The sequence below is a fragment of the Dermacentor variabilis genome, chromosome 6, assembly GCF_050947875.1.
Source record: "Dermacentor variabilis isolate Ectoservices chromosome 6, ASM5094787v1, whole genome shotgun sequence".
Taxonomy (NCBI): Eukaryota; Metazoa; Arthropoda; class Arachnida; order Ixodida; family Ixodidae; genus Dermacentor; species Dermacentor variabilis.
Genome location: NC_134573.1, coordinates 35,148,345 through 35,173,533, shown reverse-complemented (window position 1 = coordinate 35,173,533; position 25,189 = coordinate 35,148,345). Strand labels below are relative to the sequence as shown.

Below are 25,189 nucleotides of genomic sequence, written 5' to 3'. Positions count from 1 at the left end.
GCGCCCAAAACGCACGAGACATATCGTCACAAATATCTTTCAGGGCCAAACTTCTGTAAGGGTCGAGTATTTTGCAATTGGCTCTTCCATCACTTCGAATTACTTCCTACAGACCGAGTTCGGGTTTCTTCCGTTTACTCTCCCATGCAGAGCGCGCCCCGCTGGCCTCAAGACGAGCGCCGACATTCCGCTCTACCAACGACGCGCTGCTTGCTTCAACAACGGATGCTACCAATCTCGGAGGCCATGTAAAAGTGACGCACATGCAGTGTGTTAATATGCTGAGCGCTACGTAAAATATATTGCTTGGATATTAGTTTTCGGGCGTTTTTTCTTGCCGTGACTAATCCATGGCGCTGACGCACAGTCTTTCTTAGATATATTTTTTTTTCTCAATTGTATGTTACAAATCGCAGCGTTCCATTCTGAAGAATCCAACCCTAGAGGAGTACATGGGAGTACAGTGTGTAGTGGATTATACTCACAAGAAAAGCAAGCTTTTTTTTTTTTCGAGTGTGAACTGCGCCATGCGCACTGCCATAACACAACTCACGTGCGAAGCGTGAAGTGGGCGTGAACGCGTGTGGTTTCGTTTGCATAAACCTTTCTGTGGGCCTAGTTGGTGCATGCTTGACAAATTTTTTTAAGGCGCAAAAAAGACACGGCACACAAGGAAGGTCAAACACAGGAAAGGTGCTATCCTGTGTTTGACCTTTCTTTTGTGCAGTGTCTACTGTTCGCCTTTAAAAATCGTTTCATGCCCATCTAGCTACCGCAGTTTTCAGGTTTAGTAGTACGCTAGCCGAGTCAATCCAAGCTAGGGTGCTTGAAAGGTCACGTGGGTTTTGTTTTTTTTCCTTCCCCATATGGTCGCCCACGGTTGAGACTGAGATTCAGACGTACGTCAATGCGGCAAAGTGGAACATTAAGACAAGCAATTTCTGCCAGTGACGGAGTCTTGTACGCCGGTTACGCAGGAAGTCATGATGCACCCGACGACGCTCGCTTGAGGAGAGCACCGCTGCATTAATCAACACCGCGCGGAAAGCGACAGCACAAGTAACGTAAGATGGATGCCATGCAGCAGGACTGCAACTTGGATCATCTGCTGCCGCCTGAGGTATGGATGCGAATACTGAGGTTCGTAGACCCGGAAGACATCCTGGCTATCGCGGACGTGTCGCCCCTTTTGGCGAGTTTTACGAGCGACCGCTCGGTTGTGGGCACGGTCCGTTTCTCGGCGGAAACGCTTTCGGACGACACGCTGAGCCGCTTCCTGCGGGCACCTCGCGCCGCGGCCATTTCCAACCTGGATCTCACCAACTGTGTCCTGCCACAGTCGACCACAATCGAACATGGGCTGGCACGCTGCGTCAACCTCACCACGCTTCGCTGCGTCAACTGTCGCCTGAGCAGTCGTGCGTTGTTCCAGCTCGTGCTGACCAGGCTGGACAAATTGGAGCTTCTCCACTGGTCGTTGCTGGGCTGCCGCGAGGGCCGCGACGAGATGGGGCCCGCCCTGATGGTGCTTGACGCCAAGAACAGCCGGGCCACGTCGGGCATCCGTTCAATGTACGTAGAGCTGGTCGAGAGCGCTGTCCATGTGCACACGCTGTGCCGGCTGCTGCCGCGGTGTCCGCGCCTGCGGGACCTGCACGTGCACGTTCTGGGAGCCAGCAGCTGCGAGGGCTGTTCGCCCGGCGCCCCGACGACGTACGGTGGCCGCCCTCTATCCGAGCTCGAGCGTTTCACGTACACGACAGACGCGGCGAGAGGCCGCTGCCCTTACGCGTCGCGCTCGGCGTTCATCGAGTCCCGCGAACTGTGGCACCTGCTGCTGGGCGACGACGAACCGCTTGTGCAGGCGTTCCGAGGCTACGCGACGCTGTGCAACAACGTCGCGCTGCGTCTTCGTCCGCGCAAGTCGCGCAGCTGCGTCCACCTCTCCGAGCTGCTGCTGCCCGCGGGCGACGAGACCACCGCCGACGCGATGCCCCAGATGAGCGTCACCGTCGACGAGCCGGGCCAGCTGTCGGCGGCGGCTCGGGGCGGCCGCTGGTCGTCGCTGGACGCCCTGACGCTCCTCTCGCCGCTGCCGCTGAACCGACCCACGTTCCCGCCCGGCGTGGGGGCCCTGTACGAGGCGCCGCTCAGGTCTCTGCTGGGCGCCTGCTCGGCGCTGGGCGAGCTCAACCTCAGCCGCTTTCACTTCACGCCTGACCTGTCGTGCTGCGCCCTTCTGGCCTCGGCGTGCCTGCGTCACCTGAGGGCGCTGTCGCTGCCGGCGTGCGCTCTGGCCGAGCCCAACTCGCTCGAGGACCTGGCCCGCGCTCCGTTCGCCCTGCACGAGCTGGACATCCGCGGCAGCGCGACGACCGCGCACAGCGTGTGCGCCGTGTGCAGCGACCCGCGCACGTGCGGCGACTCGTCGCTGGCGCCGCTGGCGCTGCTGGCACCTCTGCGGCGGCTGACGCTGTGCGGCCTCAGCAACGTGCACAGCGTGCAGTTCCTGGCAGGCTGCCGGGTGCGCGAGCTGCGGCTGTCCCACCTGGGACGCAGGGGTCTGTGCTGCTACGCCCAGGGGCTGGGCACCGTGCTGACAGCCCAGGCGGGCGGCCTCCGCGTCCTCAAGATGGAGCACGCCGCACTCACGCTCAGCTCGCACCTGCTGCTCGACCAGATCACCAAGGTGAGGGCCACCGTCAGTTTCAGTTGCAACACCACAGCATGTATGTGGTCGCGCCAACACAGAACGTGGATCAAGTGGAGAGTTCTGGCTTTCCAGAATTATTGCTCAAGCTCGCTCCACTGCTTCCATCTCTCTTCAGAAGCACTGCGACCATCTGCCAAAACTGTAAGGTAATGACATTCCAGAAAGCTTGGCTTCTTGAAGGCAGAGCACCTTGCTTTCTCAAGCTGCAGCTCACTTTGCAGAAACTTTTTGTGGCATGTTATTCTGGGGAATGAACACACGGAATTGACAGATGAACTTGGCACAAGGGTGCGCACTAGTAAGCTCCAGAAAACATAGGCACCTTTTCAATGGCAGTATCTTCTTTACCATATCTGAAATGGCCATTGTCGATTCATTGTACTGCATACCGATTGTGACAGCAGGTTCATCCAACAGTCGGGAGGCAACTCTTGTTTGCATCAGTCTAGCAGCAAAGACATGTAGCCAAGAACACAGTAAGGTGGTAAGTCCACGGAAGTGGAACATTTTTGGCAAGATCTGCTCAGCTGGCACTGCACCTTTGGGCAACTTATCGATGGTGCACAGAGTAGTAAACTTACTGACTAGTTCATCATAATCAAATTGTGGTTTTGGCACGTAAAGCACCAGAATTCAATTAAACCTAATGACTCATTCTACGGGAGCTCTGGCCGGTCTCATTCATGCCCTGGCAGTGTTCACAGGATTAAGGTACCTATGCTACCACTCTCACAATTCGTGCACAACTTCTGGCAGCACCAGCGCTCTTATTTACGCAACTGAGTGTTGCTTAAATAAGAGCGTTACGTATATATGACTGTTCCAGCGAGATTACTGGCGAAGTTACACTCAAATTTCGACAGGTGGCATTTTACTCTGCATGCCATATAATGCTCAAATTGGGTGCATTACTTGCCTTTTAATCCACAATCATTTTCAAGTGTAAATCATCTGCAACGAAGCCAGACAAGCTAATTCACTACAAAGAAACGGTGACACCACCCGCCTCTTATGACGAGACACTAGAGTAATCTATACCTGGTACTTCTACTTCGACATGAGCTGGTATAGCGTAAAACTATTCCAATCTGTTGTTATTCCAAATCAGCCATCAGCCCTCCGTGATAGGTCAAAATGGCTCGGGCTGTGCCCACATGGGCTGGACCCAAACCATTCTGACCTGTCAGGGAGGGCTAATGGCCGGTTTTTAAAAACAACTGATAGTTTAATGTTATAGGGCCCATGCCGGGATGTAGGTTTGCTGGTACTGGGGGGCTATTCTGCAAGAGTCCACCTAGTGGACTGTCCACTTCGGCCGCCGCTGATTGGCTGTAGGTCTACAAATGACGATGACGACCGGCGCTCCTAGCTTCCGGTTCCTTTCTGAAACGTCAGACTGACGTCAGTGGTGTTGCACTTACTCTTCACGTTTTGTGTGATAACTGAACATGCTTCGGCGCGTTCACGTGATTCAAACAGTCACCGCGCACCAACGTATCTTTCTGCGATTCCTTTGTTTGGAGTAGACCGCAGCACTACGATGGATGCGAGCCTGCTTTTTTTGCTTTTTGATAACGGAGGAGAGAGGCGACTTCGAGAACAACGGGACCCGTTCGCCATGTCCGACGAGTCTTTTCGGAGGCACTTTCGCCTTTCGAAAACGACGGCGATGTGGCTGTGCGAGCAGTTATCGGACGACCTGGCGCGCGAGAGAGAAGGGCTCACCGTTCAAGATCAGGTGATTTGCGCCCTTCGGTTTTATGCTACCGGTGGTTTCCAAACGGCTGTCGGTAGCGAAGCCACCGTATCGCTGTCCCAACCGTCTGTCAGCCGCTGCGTTCGCGCGGTATCGGAAGCAATCGTCCGTGTCGGCACCGAACAGCGCTGGGTGTCGTTTCCGCGTACGAGATCGGAGATAGCGCTCGTCAAGCAAGGTTTCTTGCGGAGCGGCAACATCTCTGACGTCGTAGGATGCGTGGACGGCACCTACATCGCTATAGCCGGCCCGGACCTGCCCCCAGCCGAGAAGCAGACGTACTGGTGTCGGAAGGGATACTACGCGCTGAACACCATGGTGGTAAGCACGCTCTACCTAATATACTCATGATATATACAAAATCCCAACTCGCGACAGCAACTTAATTTACTGATATACTGCAATTCACAGGTGTGCGACTCGAACATGCGAGTGCTGGCCATCGACCCTCGCTTCGCCGGCTCGTGTCACGACGCATACGTATGGCGTGGCTCAGCCCTTCGGAGCATTTTCGCCGACACCCAAATCGTCCACAGAGGAGAGTTTCTCCTTGGTGAGTACAGAAATGCATATAAACGCGCTTGTGAACCACAGCCAATGTCTATTATGAATTCGGCGCAATTCCTGCGCTACATTTATTCTGCAGGCGACAGTGCATACCCACTGGAGCCATGGCTCATCACGCCGGTTCCGGGACATCCCGCGCTATCGTCTCCGGAGGGCCGTTTTAATCAAGCTCACGCGTCGATGAGGTCTGTGGTGGAGCGCTGCATAGGCCTTATGAAGAGTCGGTTCCGCTGCTTGCAGCGTTATCGTGCGCTGCAGTACTGCCCTGCTGTAGCGGAAAAGATTGTCGCGGCTTGTGCAGCGCTGCATAACTTATGTCTCGACGCCAGCGAGCCGCTTCTTGACGACGACAGCAACATTGCCGGTGAGGATGACGACGACGACCAGGAAGACGTCTTGCCAAGCGATGACGGCGGTCCGACCCGTGGCGGCAGAACGCTGTACGCAAGGGGAAAGGCCACACGGGACAGGCAAATTGCACTGTATGGCATCAGCCGCAATGCACATTTGCTGCACATTCAGCGAGCTCGCCGTCGAGCGCAACGTCACGCACTGGACAGCTAGAAAGTTATGCACAATGAGCTTACTTCCGGCACGGCGCCACATGTGCGTCACTGTGCTCCGTGTGGTGGGACTACAGTTACTCCCAATTTTTCTCCTTCACTGTGTTTGGGTTGCAGCAAGCAGTTTACTGCCTCTGAGACGCAACACCTGTGTGTCGTGCAGTGTGGGTACACGTACTCGCAGTTTTGCTTGTGTGCTGTGTTTTGCCTGCAGCTAGCAGTTTACTGCCTCTGAGACGCAACACCTGTGTGTCGTGCAGTGTGGGTACACGTACTCGCAGTTTTGCTTGTGTGCTGTGTTTTGCCTGCAGCTAGCAGTTTACTGCCTCTGAGACGCAACACCTGTGTGTCGTGCAGTGTGGGTACACGTACTCGCAGTTTTGCTTGTGTGCTGCGTTTTGCCTGCAGCTAGCAGTTTACTGCCTCTGAGACGCAACACCTGTGTGGCTGTGTGTCGTGCAGTGTGGGTACACGTACTCGCAGTTTTGCTTGTGTGCTGTGTTTTGCCTGCAGCTAGCAGTTTACTGCCTCTGAGACGCAACACCTGTGTGTCGTGCAGTGTGGGTACACGTACTCGCAGTTTTGCTTGTGTGCTGCGTTTTGGCTGAAGCTAGCAGTTTACTGCCTCTGAGACGCAACACCTGTGTGGCTGTGTGTCGTGCAGTGTGGGTACACGTACTCGCAGTTTTGCTTGTGTGCTGTGTTTTGCCTGCAGCTAGCAGTTTACTGCCTCTGAGACGCAACACCTGTGTGTCATGCAGTGTGGGTACACGTACTCGCAGTTTTGCTTGTGTGCTGCGTTTTGGCTGAAGCTAGCAGTTTACTGCCTCTGAGACGCAACACCTGTGTGGCTGTGTGTCGTGCAGTGTGGGTACACGTACTCGCAGTTTTGCTTGTGTGCTGTGTTTTGCCTGCAGCTAGCAGTTTACTGCCTCTGAGACGCAACACCTGTGTGGCTGTGTGTCGTGCAGTGTGGGTATGTGTAGCTGTGGTGTTCTCGCTTTCTGTTGGCAGTACATGAATGTAATGCACCGTGCATCTTGCATGAACAGTGAGAAAAGAAGAGCAGTAAGAATGGTTGCACATCATTACAACATTCCAGCATCATAGCGTAATGGCATTATAGCATGCAGTTGCGATGTTGCCATTACTTCATCCCCCTAATGCTGTTGCGATTTCTTTCTTGTCACTTCATCGTATTTGTGTCATTTTCAGTATCACTCTCACCGCCTTTCCATTGCATATCGTGCTGCTGCCTATGCCATTGTCGTCGTACCGTGAAATCAGCTGTCAATATTTCATGAGACAGAGAGAGAGAAAGGGAAGAAGGAAAGGCAGGGAATTTAACCAGACTTAGTCCACTTTGCTACCCTACATCAGTCATGCCGTTGCATTCATTGTGCCCGCATCTCTGAATCAGAATTGCACAATACCATCTCCATCATTGGCTTTGATCTCATGATGACATCATTGTCATCCTGTTTTTGTCAGCATACCAGGTTCATGAATTCCATCATCATGTCATATCGCTGTGTGTGTTAGGCCATTGTCATCATATTTCCTGCACAGCTTCAACATTTCATGGTTGACGTGCAGTGGTCGTAATGCTGTCATCACCGCACCATCGTGTGCATCATGTGGTTTCTTTGTTGTCAATAATTCTTCATCCAGAACTGTTGTTCAATGGTTGCTGTACTGTCGGCCTTCTGAAATTCCGTTAGTATCATAGCAGTGACGTGGTAGTGGGTCCAGTCTCGCATTTCCCTTGACAGAATCTTCTCAACTTGGTATCAACTCTGTTGCACCACTGTAGAGCAAGGAGGTCTATTGCAAGTGTTCGTATGAGCCATGTAGTGTGCAATTGCTAATTTTTGAGGAGCAATAGCTTTCTTCAAAAACATAGACGAAAGGTTTGCGTGAAGCAATTGTAATGCATGGAGACTGCAAGAACAGCTTACGTAGCATTGCTGCACATTAAGTACGCTTTATGATGTACAATATTAAATTGGCAGCATATTTGCAACACCTTTGCGAACTCGAACTATGCGGTTCATGTTAAAAAGTGCAACTTGCGCAATTGTTCCTCGTTTGAGTGGCTGACAAAATTTAAATTTTATTCCCTTCTTTTGTGTTGCACAACTTTGAAAATAAATTTACAACGGAAACTAAGCATTGTGTTCAAAGCAGTGTGGGGCTGATCATACGAAGTTTTTTGTTTTTAGGTGCGTTTCAAAATTCGCTGGTCACCTCATTTGGTTAAATGATATGTTACGATCTATGTTGCATTATCATGTGTATCTCAATGTGTCACCTGTATTGCTGTGACTGAGAAAGTCCGATTTTTGTTTCATGGCTGACAAAGACAAGCTTCTTATTACCGTGTATTTCCATGTGCTCCTACGAGGTCATGTTCACTCATGACCGAAACCAAAAATGCATGCAGTTCATATGCCAAGCCATAGTTTCCACCTCCTTTATGTCCATGTGAATTATTTAACATACAGCTTAGGTTTCGATAGCATAAGCTGTAAAGGAAAGCACTCAAACTTTTGTGGCAACAGTTTGTTGTTCTGTATGCACTGGAAGACATGCTATGTGGGCTGTGCTGTTACTGTGCTTGCTCAAATGGTGTCGTGCGACAATTCTTTTCATAGAATTGACCTCTTTGAATGATTGGCCATATTCATCATGTTCCCTTTAGTTTGTTGTTGAATACTTCCATAGTGTTTCCTACGTGTGTTACATTGTGACACACATCGAGATTTATTTATGCTGGAAGTCGTTAACATGACGAGCTTTTTCCTCTGTCTGAGGCGGACACACATTTGTGTCCCTCAATGTGGAGAGGATTGTGCCATGAACAGGGAGCGAATTCTATGTAAAAAAAGGGGGGAACAGCTGTTCACGTGCTGCACACCTAGCCAACGCGCCTCCCACATGAATTTTTGCGCTCACAACAACGGACTTTTCAGCGCTTCCTGCTAGTGGCCGGCGCATGTACGGACACTTGGGAGGTAGTAATTAGAATGTACTTCATTAACTGTTGAGTTCGTCAAATGGCATCGTCGACCTATCCTCACACGCTTTCACTCGCACATACTTTACAGCATACAGTACACGGCGACGTCGTTATCGCCCCTGGAATTAATCTGGAACATCACGGCTACAGCGATGGCAGAAATGCGCCTACAGTGTCCATATAATTGCTATTGCGGTAAAAACAGATTGGAATAGCTAGAAGTTTCACCAGCCCAGAGTTGGTCACGGCTCTCTGCGTCTGCAGTGACATATCGTGAACTAGAAGCTGTGTAACCGCGTTGATTGCGCCACATGATTTAATAACATTGCAGTTATCAGCTTTGGCACGGGAATGTGCAGTTAGGTCATAGTGGCGCCAATGCTCTTGCCTTTATGCAGAAAAACATGCACAATGCTGCCTCTTTAGATACTGTAATGTTGTTTTCGTGTTGGTCTTTAATGTACCTATGTGCTTTCGAAGTGCCCTGTAAATTCCATTATTCCACCAAAATTGACATTGGCCTGCCCCAAATTGCATCAAAATACAATTATGTCTGCTCCAGACTGCTCTAACACTCAATGTTACTTGCTCCAAGAATTGCTGAAAAATAATCTGGGGCAGTTTCACCTGTGATATTGCCACACTACATTACTAGTAAACCTTGAAACATATGCTGGTATTTTTATAAACTTTTAATACAAACACATTAGTTAAAAATAAACACTAAATTTGTGGCGTATAATTTGAAATAAATGAGGCCATGGCTGTGGCCAACTCAGAAATTGGCCTCAGTTGGCGTTCCAGGGTGTCCGCCTGCCGCTCCATGGCGTCGGCCAGCCTGCTGACCTGCTCGTTGAGCACCTGCAGCTCAGCAGTTTGCTGCAATAAAAATCTTTCATCAGCAATGCTTCTACACATGTTACTGTGAAAGGCAGAGTTTTGCTGAACATGTAGTCGTCTTCGACGGCAAAACACATGGCCATGCAATGCCACTAGCACCGACACATTCATCCAAACTTGGGCTCTTTCGTACACATCCGCCTAACAAACGTGCTGCCACGTTCTGACCTGCTGTCATTAAATCTTGCGAAAATGTAACGGACAGAACGAGGCTACTACTTTCACTCTACCAGCATGCAGCAGCACTGGATGCAATTGCACTGGGAACACAAGAGTATGGTTGGGTCAAAGCCAGGCATGCAAAACGTGTAGACAATCTAATGAACCATTAGTGGGGTTGTCACTTGAACCATGTATTGTAAGTGAACATGGCTAGCCTTCACCGGCACAAAACTGTGCTTTTTGCACAGGCGGCAATTCGCATGTGATTAATTTGTCTATTACGGCCCAGCCTGGACAGGCTAATGCAGCGTTTGCATAGCGTCTCGGCGACTGATCATCTGGCGTGGTGCAGGTGTGACTTGACAGGCATGCAAGTCTGGCCTGTGCCTCTGGGTCAGCAGAATGACAGCTGGTTTCACATACTGCAGAAATCGAATGCATGCCTAGTGGTAGGTTGGGCGCAACTTTGCTCTTGTATAGATTTCATCCAGTGCTGTTTCGCCATGGTGACGTTGCCGAATGCATCCGTATTTGGGTGAAGTGTTGCAATGGCAGCACATCACGTCAACTTGCTAGTGCGTGCTTAATGTGACTCCTACTTGCATGTGTGCACTCTCAATCTCGGTACTGCTTGCATCACTGCAACGACGTACCAACGTATTGTTTTCTGAGGGGGAACTGTTGGGTAGGCACTGCAACATGTCTGATTGTTAAATACATAGACAAGTGAACAATGCATTCTGTGTAATGTCAACCTCACGACGCAGGACATATGCAAGCCTGTTCTGTGAAACAAAGCTTTCGTAGCTTCGTTTGGCTGCTCTGTACTATTCACCTTTTACCTGTAGGTTTTGGTGCAACTATTTCTGCTACTGCACTATAGCTCTCGATCCACAATTAAAATGGAATGCATGTTCCTGTGCTAGCCAAGTTCTCTGCGAAACCTGCAAGCATGTATTGCATTGATAGTTAGATGTCGTGTAATTTCCTCCCATTTCTACAGGTAACAGTGATGAGTCGTAATGGACTTGTTCATTAACAGTGTGCGGTTTGTAATTATTCACATATGTTACTAATTGTCCCGTCACTGCTTTGTAACTGACATGTTTATTTGTATTGATATTGTTGGTGCTATTCATTTGCCTTACTAGCAACGCGCTCGGGTGTCTCGTTTCATAAAAACTACAGCTGTACCTCGCATTGTCATGCGCTGGTCGTCCGTGTCTCTTGTTATGTAGCATTGCCGGTTTTTTTTCAGTTCTTGTCAACGCCATGTTTGTAAAACTTTCTGATGCAATCATATGTCGCTCCATGCTGATTTCTGTCATCATAATTGGCATAAATCTTTTACATGTGCTGTGTGCTGCTACGGACACATGTGACGTCACAAATTACATAATAAAAAGATGAAGTGCTACAAAGCAATCGACAATGGCTGCTTGACCTTATGGACTCTCACATGAGATTCAGATATTGCTAGATATGTGGTTACAGCACAGTTATAGCGGCCGTTATAGATGAATGAAAAGCATGCTTGGGTACAGATGTTCAGCGATATGCATAGCATCTTGATGCATTTGCGAGCAGAGCAAAATTTTTTGAGAACATTTGAAACGAGACACAGTCTCAGGGGCCACTGACAACAGAATGCTTGACCCGGGAAAAGTTCACAGAGTGCATATACAAGCAGAACTGCATGGTCAGAGTGCAAGACCCAGGAAAACGCTGCAAGCAGGCAAACATCAATGAAATGTCACATGTACAATACATGTTAGGTCACCACCACAGAATGACAAATGTACAGTGTAAAACAATGCAATGTTACCTCACTTAAGAGTGTGCCTATCTTGTGACGATAGGTAAGCAACAAATGCACTCAATTTCAAAGCAACATTGTGATATGCAGGGTTGCTTATGCACACATTGGTATGCAACTAACAGCTAGTTAAAACAGTTTTGTATTGTTCCACTTGCACATCTGGCATTTTCTGTCAAATGTATGTATGTTTTCTAAATGAATGTGCCAGTAATAACGCTTCAACGTTTGGAAGCACAACCACTAGAAATACTGCTGTTGTCACAGGCATGATGTGGCCCCTGACACCAGGAGAAAGTAACTCGCATTTTGGTCGTTGCAAGTGCAACATTGCTATTCATAACGAAAGGTTCTCAGCCATGCCAAAGGGGGTCAGGGGAGGGGGTGTGAAAATTATGAGGTGTCTCAAATTCACACAAACATCGCCCTGTTTCGATACGCTACACTTATCCATATGTCTGGCAAATGTCATGTAGCTGCATCACAGTGCTTTTCAACTGATTACAGAAGTGTGTATAAAACTCGTACTGGAGGCCGTGAGGTCCTGATAAGCTATCACCTGAACCCTTTCAGTGCCGTCGACGTACTGATGTGTTTCTGCGTTTCTTTGAGATTGCTTTTGTGTGACAGTGATTTGAGTACCACAGAAAGGGAGCACTTGCCATTGTAGGTGGCATCATATTTTTTTCTTTCTGCACAAACAAAAAGAAACTGGCATTTCGTTTGCAATATCTGAGAAAGAAAAACCGCTGGGGGTGTTTCATGCCCGAAAGGAAAACAACAATGAAAGGGTTCATCACTTTGTATTGCAGAAATCAGTACATTTTATGCTAGCTATGCGTACATGAATAACAATGTATTGAACAGCACTACATGTGACAAGAGGTATTGCGGCTGCCTAAGCACTACAAGCTGCTTGATACAAGACTTCAATCCACTTTTCTGGGCATAAACTTGCATGTGATGCGCAACTTTGTTTTGCACATTAAGTTATGTTCATACCGTCTAGAAAAGCACAACACGTTCCAGAATCCCCTAGACAATAGTCAATACTTCTCATGTCAAATGTTACGTACATAATGAAGATTCATGCATTCGTAACATACATTCCTTGTGTCTCTGCATTTGAGTTACTAGTTTGCTTAACATGCTAAATTGTAGGAACTTTTTCCCTGTTTTCATTTCTATTCACCAACTACACATCTGCACTCGGCTACGGCAAAAATTCATTCGCTCGGGTTCAATTACACGTACACACTCTATCAGCACTGCCATCTCACCTTGCGGGACTCCTCCAATAATTTTTCGGCTAGCTCATTGCGCGCTTCTGCGAGGGTGACTCTTCTCGCGGTGTCCCCCACAGCTTGCTGCAGCAAGCGGCCTCTTGATGTAGCTCTTGGAGGCCCTGCATAATTTCGGACACACACTAGCTTCTAAGCTGCGCGACTAAAAAAATGTAACTATGCTGCTTAAGGAAGAGCAGTGCAATTATGGCAGCATTAGCAAAACGTAATACAAGTATTCATCTGCACCAGGTTTCATGTTGTACTTGACTGTGCATACATTTCATACCTGAAACGGGAATACTTCAAGGTCTCACATGAGGAGCATAAACCTTGGAATCGTTATAGAAGCGTGTTAAAATGGAAATTACAGTTCCTTTTACAGCCACACAACTAATGCAGCTCATCGTTTCTTTTATGTGGAGTGCAGTGTTTGCATTGTGCATTTAACCTTTCTTGTAATATATCGACTACCCACAAAATCCTATTCCCCAGCAGTCGATAATAGCATGCACAGTTCAGGTACATAGGAAGTTTGTCGTTCTTTTTTAATCTTTCTTTTCCGTACCCATCGTATAGAGAAACAGCCATTCAAGAGTGCTCAGCCAGCAACCACATTACATGATGTCGTGCAAGTATTCATTTGGCTGGACTGTATGTATGTGTTGTGTGACATGGCATTTGCATAATTACATTTGTTGCATTTCAGTCTTGACAATTTCACTTCAGATTTGTGCAAGTTGTCCAAAACTAGTTTTCCATATGAAGCCCTGCCACTTAACAGAAGTCACATTGGCCCCCTAGAATACACTCCTAGCTTCATGCATAGGTGAGCTTTGTTAGCAAGCCACTAGGTAATCGCACATGCATGACTGAAAGTGTGCAATATTTTTTCAAACATTCAATGAATACAAGCATGCAGGTGTACATTCACAGTGTGCTGTAGTTGTTGCCTTCATTCAATTTTTGTTACCTTCTTGCGGGCATCTCCCATGCGTTAGGTTTGTCTGCCCACCAATAATACTACATACATCGGAAGCGGTTTTTCACAGTGGCCTTTGTTCCGCTCACAGTTAAAAACCTTTCTGGACAAATTTTTTATTCATGTATTGCCTCATTACTAAATATCCAAACTATCTGAACCATACAACATCCATTTGCACTTATTATGTACAACATACGTAGCGTTAACATTCAATAACAGAGTATCCATAAAGTATGCGTTCAGTTTGTTCGACTCTTCACCACTCAAATTAAAGCTGAAAGCTAAACAATCTGCTGCACAGCTGAGAGTAGGTGAAACATGAGGTTGCCTTCAAGCACACGCATAGCATATAACATACCCACTAATGGCCAAGACTCTTACATGCATTACTCAGACGCCTCACCCGATTGTATTTTACATCCACTTGGGCTCCTCGCACCGCATGTTCACATATGAGCAGGCTTGTTTTGTTCAAATGTTATTGCCCTTTATGTAATATTCCTACTCTGCGGTCTGTAAGGAAATTACATGAAATGAAAAAAGCACGTGTGGCTCCAGGTGAAATTTCCAAACATAACAGCCTTGTCAATGCGAATGCTTCGATCTTTACCAAGCATCTAGCTGTCAACGAGTTTACAGTGGTGCGTTACTACATGTCCTGTTCCATAAAGTTGATCCCCCAAAAAGCAAAAAGAATGGGTTATTAAATCACTGCCATGGTGTTAAATTCTGATATTGCAGCATAACGACGTACCACATATGCATCGTTACAAGTAGGTGCACATCTTACTGCTTCAGGAAAGCAATAGCAAATATACGTGCAGAAAATGTATGGCATGCCTTGCTGACACACCTTTTCCTCAGTGCTGTTTCGGTGTCTGTGTGTATAGCGTTCATGAGCAGTTCCACTAGGTTACAGTGCTGTCCGAACAAGTGCTCCTTGTATGCCTCCAGTTCTCCTATTAACCAATACGCCACGTGGAAAAATAAACTTTACGTGCCTTTCACATTTAAACACTTGCTATGAAGCGTGTATAATTGGCCATATCGGTAAGTAATGTATGATAACACCGTGGGAGACGGGGACAAGCAACATTATACACATGTGAAAAGTGTGTCTTCCTTTCTCATTTTTGTAACGATTGCATCTTTTATTTCAGGGCATTGCATTCAATCTATCGTGTCCCGAATTTTAAAAAAAACATAGGTTTTGCGTAGTCTCTTCATCACAACACCGCTATGAAGGTTACTGCAATTTTTTGACATACCACTAACCAGTACACATATACTGTGCACACACAGTGCACATAGAACCTTTGCATAATTTAATTGTGTCATGAGGTATAGGTTCCTAGCTAGAAAAATAAATGTCAACATGTGCACGGAACAAGCAAATGCCACGTTAACTTATTTGGTGATCTACAGGGTTTTCGTTTACAAAGACGGCGCTGAATAAAACAACACACGAAGAAGGGTGACACGAGACAGCACGTCCCCCTTCTTCGTGTGTTGTTTTATTCGGCGCCGTCTTTGTAATCATGCTTAACGAACTAGCCCACCAACACATGCTCAGGGTTTTTGTGCTTACTTTCTTTTTTGCCTTGCTGTGCCTCTGTGTGTACACTGGTAATGACCAAGCAGCAATAAAATCAGTTGGTTGTAGTACCTCTCTTGAGTATACCTTCTCTGTGTGGTTTCCTTTCTTCACTTGACATGTTTGTCTCACATGCATAAAGTACTGCAAGGTGCCTTTCATCTGCAGTGACCAGTGCAAGCAACTTCTATATCACTATTACAGCTATGTTGACATTCAATGCACACATTTTTGGCGTGAGGTCGCAATTACATACATACACCACACACTTTCATACACGTTCATACACGTTCTTACACCACACACTTACGGCTGGCAGTACACCTTCTTCCCGTGACGCCGGTGCTCGCAGATGGTGGTTGCTGCTGAGGTTCTGAGGCTGCAGAGACTGAGGTGTCGCCTGTCTGTGACACCTCAGTCACAGCTGAGGTGTTTGGTTGCTGGGAGTCGCTCTGCATTTAAGAAAAACAAATTGTTAAGCTTAAGAGATGCAGACACTGGTCACAATAGTTGCAAAAGGTGAAGCATATTGTGCAATGCAGTAGGCTTTGCTCTATTTAGGTACAGCTTGCCTCCAAGGCCTTCATTTGTAATGGAAACTTGTGCTCCAGCATTGTTTATTGCCTACTAGTTTTATTTACAAAATCTCATTATGCCCTGCCTTACTGCTTAGTTAAACAAGGCAACAGGACAGGTTAAGGTTTCTAACTGCCAATCCTGGCCTTTCTAAGGGAATACAAATATACAAGGGAGATTCTCACTTCGCTGTGGCTCCTCACGAAGGGCGCTGGCCGCGCCGGTACTGTGCTTGCAGGGCCGAGTAGGGCGAGCACTCGGCCCTTGGCGCCCCCAAGGAGTCCACCGCCGGTACACCTGCAATGTGGTTTGCGTAAACACTCGAAACAGATGTTACCGTAACGCATGCACGCCTGGTTTACTTACTTCATCTCGGCGGAGAGGTTTCCTGCGTCCGCCCTGGCCCGACTTACAAATCTGTTCCACCAGCAACGCCACTGCACCACGGGCTTTGTGGGAGGGCCGGCATCGTTTAGTAAATTGGCGAGCTCCTCCCACATTTCCTTTTTTCTTTGAGCTGTGAATTTTGGGTCCAGATCTCCTGATGATTTAACTAAGCGGGGATTTCGTTCCATAAAGTTGATTATAATTTCCTGTTGCCGATGGTTTATGTGAGGGCCAATGTCCCGTGGTGCCATGGCGCTGTGATGGACAAACACTGTCGTCTGGAAGCTTGACTGCAGAGGGGTAGAAAATATTCAGGAAAACGTACAGACCGCCACTGGACTCTTTTATTCAGCATCATGAATAAACGCTTTGCAGTACACTCTTCTTGAACTTGTGGGCCTGCATAAAGATTATTATGCGCAGTCAACATCACTGCCGTCTGTTCAATGCCGCGACTTACCGTTGAATGTCATATTTCGTCGACGCAGCAGACGATACAGTTGTCGGTGTGGTACTAGAGGCGATTCGAGTTGCAAGTTCTCTCGAAGCATCGCAGTCGTGACGACCAGGCATACACCGTCTGGTGCGCGTCCATTGACAACGATTTCAGCAGTACTATGGGAGAACTCTCCGAGACAGCAACCATCAACACGACATACTGCCACCTCTACTTTACAGGGATTACCCACGCTCAGTGGCCGACGATCGTGCGTCAACTATTCACTGCAAGCGTAGACGCTGTCATTTTGCGCTTCAGTTCCAACACTAGTGTCAGCGAATGCACCAAGACAGCAACTACCAACAAGACATACTGTGCTGCCGTCAGTTTACGGGGATGCTCGGTAAGCGACGGTTTGTGGTCAGCTGTTTCATTCATTTCAAACAGCTGCCATCTTGAGTTTCGGTTCGATACGTGGCCCTCTGGTGGCAAACTAGCAATTGCAGTTTACAATGCCAGAAAAAAGTGAAACGCTGCTATACCGTACAAAAATATGATGAAAATAAAATTTTCAGACACATTATGTTGTTACCAGTCACGCGGCCAAGCTCGTCTCGTATCTTCACTCGGCAAACCACAACCGAAACTAATAGCAAACGGCTAAACGGCATTTCATTCGATTTACGTTGTCACGGGTGAGTTCCAGGGCGCCCCGGGCACTACGCTCTTCGGGTACGCGGTCTTCCACTGTATTTTAGTGCAAGTTCGGATTCCCTTTTGATGACGTCAGCACTCGCCGAAGTTCAGAACAACAGAACGCGCATCTGATGACGTCAGGCCGAAGTGGACAGTCCACTAGGTGGACTCTTGCAGAATAGCCCCCCTGGAATAAGAAACTGTGCCTGCTGTCATTTTCACTTGAAACGTCCACAATCATATACCGGCTATATATCGGCTATATACCATTCACAATCACTCGTGCCTCACGCCTTTTCTTGTTCACATGGGATCTGGTGGCCGGAAAACGTATACAGTTGCAGTCTGCAGTAGAGAACGGTGGCGCATTTCAATTATCGCCTGTTATAAGCGTGCGCTATGCTTCCAACGGCACCATGCACTGTGAACAGATAGGCGAAGATGTTTATCGCTATAGGATTGGCAATGATAGCTGTGAATCCCGCATACGACGACCCCGGAGAAGATTCACTGGCACCAAAATGAGAAGCTGAGTGCAAAATGAGAAGCTGAGTGCGCACTGGTGTTTTCACATGAGTCAGGCGGGTAAGTGAATTGCGGTGAAGATGTCGCGGCAGGCAGCCATATATTGTTCTCGACTGCGCATTCCTCGTGCATTTTCTTGTTTGCATGGAGCCTAGCAGCCGGAAAATGTATCATACGATCGTCATTTGGTGACGTACTGAACATTGGGGCCGAAAAATTGTGTTTTCCAGGAATGCATGAACCAATAAAAAATGAGCGCAAGTCTGTTGGGTCATTTTTTGTGTTCTCAATTGCAAACCTTGGCATCGGAAAAAAATTTATGTAACGGGAACATATCAACAAGGTTCTACGAATTTAGTGAGCTGACATGCCAACTTCGTCTCCACCCCCATACTGGTGATGGCTGCTGCTCATGTTGTTCACTTTATATTCTTCTATGGTCTACTTAAGATGCGGCAATATTCATTGAAAGGCATAGCCTCCTCCCAATGTGTCTGGTTTTGAAGAAAATGGTACACGCTCTCTTTGAGCTTCAAACTTGCATGTCGCAGCACTCTGTTCCTTTATCTGGCTGCCTCAGCTTGTTTCTTTCTTTGTGTGATGTTGTTAGGATCGTCACGTTGCAAAGCGTGTGACGCGAGGAAGATGGAGGAGACGGTGCATGATTAGCAAACACACGACAATTATATTAGACGGCACATAATCACGAAGAATACCTTCAACTAGAACCACGCATGTCAGGCTGTTCGTAAGCAAGACAAATATAGTCTCACGAGGTTGCGGTTGAAGGCCGGAGTGTGGTGAGACGATGAGTCCTTGCGGTGGAGCACTCGCTGGTATAAGGAGGACCGGCGTGGTAGAGCAGACGCAGCAGCACGGGCAGGAAAAGGTGGACGGCCCACAGCTCCGTAGACGAGAACAGGCCACTCGGTCGCCCGGTCACTCGAACCTCGCACGTAGAAGCGGGTTCCAAGATGCCGGCAGGCCGACCTGGGGCCTCGTGCAAGGCAACGACCCGAGGCGCTCCTCGTCTCGACGACGGACGCTCGCTCTCCCGAACCTCGCGCGTAGATGCGGGTTTGAGGCTGCAGCAGGCCGTTCCGGGGTCTCGTGCCGTGCAACGACCCGAGGCGTTCCCTGTCCCGAAGACGGACGCTCGGTCAGGTGAACCTCACCGGTAGATGTGGGTTCCGTAGGCCCGGTGGCCCTAGTCGCGCCGGCGTTCCAACGATCTCCGTTGCGCGAGACCCTTTTCACGCGCTCCACGAGCCTCCCTCGTCTTTCTTTTTCTCTTGTTGAGGACGGCCGCAATGTCGTCTGCTCTTGCGCTCGGTAGTTTGTGCGCACTTCTTCACAATCACCCCCTACTTAAGAAAGTTCTTTCGTTCAAAGAACTTGAGGGTACTCGATATCTGCTAGTTCACTGTAGCACACACGTACCACAAAGCATTACTACTGCACCACAGATCCGAGCACCGCACACTCGATACGTTTGAGTACACATAAAAAATACCACAGTGCTACAGTTCCGAGCACCGCACACTCGGCATGTAAGAATACACACAAAGATTACTACAACACTAGAGTTTCGAGCACCGCACACTCGGCATAATGACAACCTTAACAAGACACAACACCACGATAGAGGGTGAAAAAAAAAATCCACAAAACTAACATGCCAGGAAATGTTGTTCAATATTAAAGTTGCACCGGTTTGAAGTGCTTGCTATTACAACACCATGTTTAAAACACCCTGAGAGAGCGATTCCGACAGACTCGCGTCGGCCGCCGCTTCTTTTCCTTGAAACGGTACGCATGTCGATCGTCATTTTCGGTGTCATCAGTCTGACAAGCAGCTGACGCTTTCGGCAACGGCGGTGATGTAGGTACCCGTTCCTCATACTTCTTCAGTAGATTTATATGGAACAGTGTCGTCCTGGTCCCGAGGTCAATAACGTAATCGACGTCATTTCTCCTCTCAAGTACGGTAAAGGGCCCTTTCCACGTAAGAATCAATTTGTTGTTGTCCGAAGGCAGCAGTAGCAAAACCTTGTCTCCAGCAGCTAAATGACGTGGTCTGGCCTTCCGGTCGTAGTGTTTCTTCTGTAAAAGTTTTGCTTTTTGAAGCTCCTCCTTGGCCAAACGACAAGTGTCTTCAAGACGCTTCCGTAGCTCAACTACATACCCGTATGAGGTTTTTGCGTCATCATCAATATGATGACCTGTCCATAATTCTTTCAATATCGCCATGGGTCCTCTGACATAACGGCCATACAACAAGTCGAAGGGTGAAAAACCCAGGCTTGACTGAGGGACTTCGCGATAAGCAAAAAGCAAGGGTGCCAAGTAACGGTCCCATTTTTTCGGGCTCTCTTGACACATTCGTCTTATCATATGTTTAAGGGTGCCATTGAACCTCTCCACAAGGCCATTTGCCATCGGATGATATGGAGTTGTTGGCAACTGCGTAAAAGAGAGAAGACGGCTTAGCTCCTTCATCAGGCGTGACGAGAATGATGTGCCTCTGTCACTGATTATCTCCTGTGGGACTCCCACACGAGAGAACATCTCTAGAAGTGCCTCAGCTATTTTTTCTGTTTCAATGCTTGGCAGTGCCATAGCGTCAGGATACCGCGTTGCCATATCGACCATTGTCAGAACGTACTTATTCCCTTTCTCTGACATGGGAGTTAATGGTCCCACAATGTCAATGGCAACTCTCTTAAACGGGGTATCAATGACGGGAGTACTTCCCAATGGTACTCGACCTATTAGATGTTTAGGAAAAGTCCTCTGGCACGTATCGCACGATTTAACAAATCGCGTGATGTCTGATTGGAATCCAGGCCAGTAGAACTCTTCGCTCACACGGTCTGTGGTTCGCTTTATTCCTTGATGTCTGGCAAGGATCCCTTCGTGAGCCATTTTCATCACAAAATGACGAAGGCTTCTGGGTACGACAAGCTGTTCCATTTGTTTCTTTGACCGCAGTGTGTATCTTCGGTAAAGAATTCCCTCCTTTATAAAGAATTGGACGTCGGCGAACCTAGTCTTCATCTCTTTGTCCCCTGCTTCAAAGCATTTACGTAGACTGCTGTCCTCCCTTTGCCTGCTTTTCAAGTCGATTGGGCTGATGTCTAGGGGGTTTATAGCTGGTACTGGTAATGAAGGCGGACTTGATTTTGGCTGTCTGGTTGTCGCCGCCACGTCCGACTTGTCCCTGGTTTCACTAGCACCCGATGATAAAATGTCAGCAGAGATGGATTCATTAGTAAAACCGTTTCCACCTTCTGATCTAAAGCAATCATCCGCAGCGCTCGGTGTATAAAGATGTCTTTTCCATTCATTGTCAGGATTGGAGGCATTCCGTACGCCTTTCACATTTCCCAGGACAACATCATATAAGGGATTGTCCATGCATAAAACTCTAGTCTTGCCTGTGAAGAACGGTGACGCGATCTCCACGGTTGCTTCAGGTAGCTTCAACAATCTTCTATCCAGGAGACACACCGAGGAAATTTTTCCTGTCAGCTTACTGTCTGGTACAAGGGACCTCTTCACAATAATAGAGTCACATCCCGTATCTCGCAAGACAGTAGCGGGATGTCCTTCAAGCACACCTTCGGCAGTAGGCATAGACTCTTCGTCTTGTTTACGCGTCTGTGTTCTCCCGCGTTCCAAACTTCCGGGAACTCGACGCAAGGTCTGTGTCTCTTCGGTTACTGCCTTGGACATGTCTACTTGTTGCATCGAGCACGAAGCCTTCTCAGTACTGTTGGGTTTTCTGGGGCAGTCACCTGTCTTGTGCCCAGTGCGGCGGCACTTTCCACAGAAAGATGTATTTGTATTTGGACCCTTCGTATTGGTCCAGCAATCAGCAGCTCTGTGACCGCGTTTACCACAAAGAAAGCAGCGTGGTCTTTCCTTTTCTTCTTGTCGCTCAGGAGTTCGAGCTTGACCTGGTGGCTTGCTAGTATCCCTCTCGTTTTTACCTTTGCCAAGGTTAACTAACCCTTGCGCCTCCAGGTAATGATCAGTAGCTTCCGCTAGCTTGTCAAGTCCCTGACAGTTCCTCTCTCTCAAAAAGACTGCCAGTTTCTCATGGCAAGTCATCAGAAACTGTTCTGAGACAATCTTGTCCCGCAGAGCATCGTATGTCCGGTCTGTATTGGCCATTTCTTGCCAGTGATCGAAGTATCCCAATAGACGACCGGCAAACTGTCTACCAGTTTCGGAATTATCGGGTTTCGCCGACCGAAACTTCCTTCGGTAGCCTTCCTCCGTGAATCTGAAGCGTTGCAAAAGCGTCTGTTTTAATGTCGCATAGTCCATGGCATGATCCGGTGCCATTCTACCGACAACACTTAGAGCTACGCCTGTCAAACAGAGGCTCAGCGATAGGGCCCATTTGTCGTGTGGCCAGCCCTGGCTCATTGCGACGCGCTCAAATTGTTGAATGTATGCATCCAACTCATCACGTTCTTCGTTAAATGGTGGGATTAGCTTGTGCGGACTTTGGTAGCTCTCGGAAGCACCTGCGTGCACACTCTCTGTAAGCTGCCCAGTACTAATGCTACCCGCTGTCGCGTCTAACTCCCTCAACTTTAACTTGAGCTCGAGCACTTCCCTTTCAGCCTTTAATCTAGCTAGCGCTTCAGCATCGGCTTCTTTTGCTGCATTGCGTTCAGCCAGACGTGCTTCACGCGCTTCCCTTTCGCGTGCGCGCTCTTCGTCTACCCATTGTTTCAGTGCCGGGCCAGTCAACCCCAGTTCTTTTCCAATTGCCGTAAGCTTGTCTGTCTCCATCCTCACCCGTCAGACACGCATATGCAATGTGCTGCTCTTCTCGATAGCGTAAGAGCAGTCCTGTTCGCGGACGCCAGATATGTGATGTTGTTAGGATCGTCACGTTGCAAAGCGTGTGACGCGAGGAAGATGGAGGAGACGGTGCATGATTAGCAAACACACGACAATTATATTAGACGGCACATAATCACGAAGAATACCTTCAACTAGAACCACGCATGTCAGGCTGTTCGTAAGCAAGACAAATATAGTCTCACGAGGTTACGGTTGAAGGCCGGAGTGTGGTGAGACGATGAGTCCTTGCGGTGGAGCACTCGCTGGTATGAGGAGGACCGGCGTGGTAGAGCAGACGCAGCAGCACGGGCAGGAAAAGGTGGACGGCCCACAGCTCCGTAGACGAGAACAGGCCACTCGGTCGCCCGGTCACTCGAACCTCGCGCGTAGAAGCGGGTTCCAAGATGCCGGCAGGCCGACCTGGGGCCTCGTGCAAGGCAACGACCCGAGGCGCTCCTCGTCTCGACGACGGACGCTCGCTCTCCTGAACCTCGCGCGTAGATGCGGGTTCGAGGCTGCAGCAGGCCGTTCCGGGGTCTCGTGCCGTGCAACGACCTGAGGCGTTCCCTGTCCCGAAGACGGACGCTCGGTCAGGTGAACCTCACCGGTAGATGTGGGTTCCGTAGGCCCGGTGGCCCTAGTCGCACCGGCGTTCCAACGATCTCCGTTGCGCGAGACCCTTTTCACGCGCTCCACGAGCCTCCCTCGTCTTTCTTTTTCTCTTGTTGAGGACGGCCGCAATGTCGTCTGCTCTTGCGCTCGGTAGTTTGTGCGCACTTCTTCACACTTTGTATGTTGTGCTGTACCAGCTTTAGATTGATCTATAGTGCCTCCTTGGGAGGTTGCTCTTGTGCTCCAAGGGGACACAGGGAGGTAAGAAAGGGTACTTAGCTGTGTGTTTCAAGCAGTTAACATCCGTCTTTCTTTAAAACCATGACAGGAGTGCATTGCCTTATGCAATGTGTTAGTCAGCTCTACCATTCAGCTTATAAATACCAGTTCAGGTCCTCAATAACTTGTATCTTACATGCAATCTGGGCGTATTCTTTTAATGCAATTTTGATACAGAAAAGAATCAGTGGGAAACGCCTGCAATTTATGGACTACGTAACTGACCTATTTGGCAAGTTGAGGTATAATTATGAATAATTCAGGACGTCACCGTTTGGCGTACCGGAGGCAGTAACGGGCGGGTGGAGGCTGCATTGGAGGCAGCTATCGAGATCACGGAAGAATGTCTCAAGTTGATCAGTCTTTGGTGTTCACTGTGGAGATCAGAACTTCTCCTTTAGAGACCCAGACGAAGGGGCCTTAAACAGAAGCGTTGGAAGCCGGTACAGGACGTCAACATCACTCTACGGACAAGTGAAGGTGGTGTCATCCCCAGGGCAGGCTCCCTCCGGGTCCTGGGTATGACGGTCGAATCGAAAGGCTCCAATAATCTGATGGTGTCTAAACTAGCCAAGAAAATGGATAATGCCATCAGACTCATACGGAGAGTTGCCAACTGGCAGTGGAGTCTTGGAGAGGACAATCTGCTGAGACTGGTGCACACCTTTATGTGTCATTTTACCTACGTGGCGGCCATGCACAATTGGCAAAGATCGGAGAGGGACAAGCTCAACATGTTGATCAGGAAGACTATCAAGAGGGCCCTGGGCTCCCCATGTACACAAGTTCAGAGAGACTGATGCGTCTCGGCATGCACAACATGCTGGAAGAGATTGCGAAAGTGCAGGGAGAGCCCAATACGCTAGGCCGTCCACCACCCAAACGGGTAGAAGCATCCTGTAGCTGCTGGGGGTTCCTCCAGCGGAAATCGAGTCTCGCTTTTTCGGTCTGCCTCGGGAACAGCGGAAACGCATTGTCGTCTCTGCAATTCCACGCAACGTTCATCCTGAACATAAGATGGGTCGGAGACGAGCTAGGGCCAAGGCTCACAAACAGGGTCGGTATTGCTGTTTTGTCAATGCTTCCCGGTACCCAGATGGGATGGCATTTGTAGCGGTGGGCATCGATCATGATGGAAGTATCACAAACTCTACGACGAGGTGGTGGAGCAGGTAGCGATAGCCCTAACCCTGCTGGACGACAGAAAGACCACGATCGACAGCGACTCGAGAACGGCTGTCCGAGTGTTCGCCAAGGGCACAATTTCGCAGCAGGTCCTGCTGATTCAGCAGGACAAGGACATCAAGCCACACACGATTATCTGGTTCCCCGCACACATGGGGCATATTGAGGGCGCCCCGCCAAACCTCAACGAGTCAGCCCATAAAGCTGCACAAGGAGTCGTCGACTGCGTAGCTACCTGGTGGCACGGCACTGAGATTATGGACAATCGGGAC

General features: G+C 48.7%; 1 protein-coding gene and 1 long non-coding RNA gene across 2 annotated transcripts in view; one reads left to right on the top strand and one right to left on the bottom strand.

Annotated features, from left to right (window-relative positions):
- The first annotated feature begins 575 nt into the window (after positions 1-575).
- Positions 576-25,189, top strand: part of LOC142584726 (uncharacterized) — a 35,933-nt gene continuing 11,319 nt past the window's right edge. The window contains exon 1 of the mRNA XM_075694953.1: positions 576-2,689. Within this exon, the coding sequence (XP_075551068.1) occupies positions 1,070-2,689 (1,620 nt within the window). The 5' untranslated portion in view covers positions 576-1,069. The remainder of the gene's footprint in view (positions 2,690-25,189) is intronic.
- LOC142584727 (uncharacterized) lies at positions 15,677-17,316 on the bottom strand. The gene is made up of 3 exons (XR_012828909.1): positions 16,782-17,316; positions 16,120-16,720; positions 15,677-15,810 (listed from the first exon to the last, which is right to left on the bottom strand). It is a non-coding gene; the product is annotated as an uncharacterized LOC142584727 (long non-coding RNA).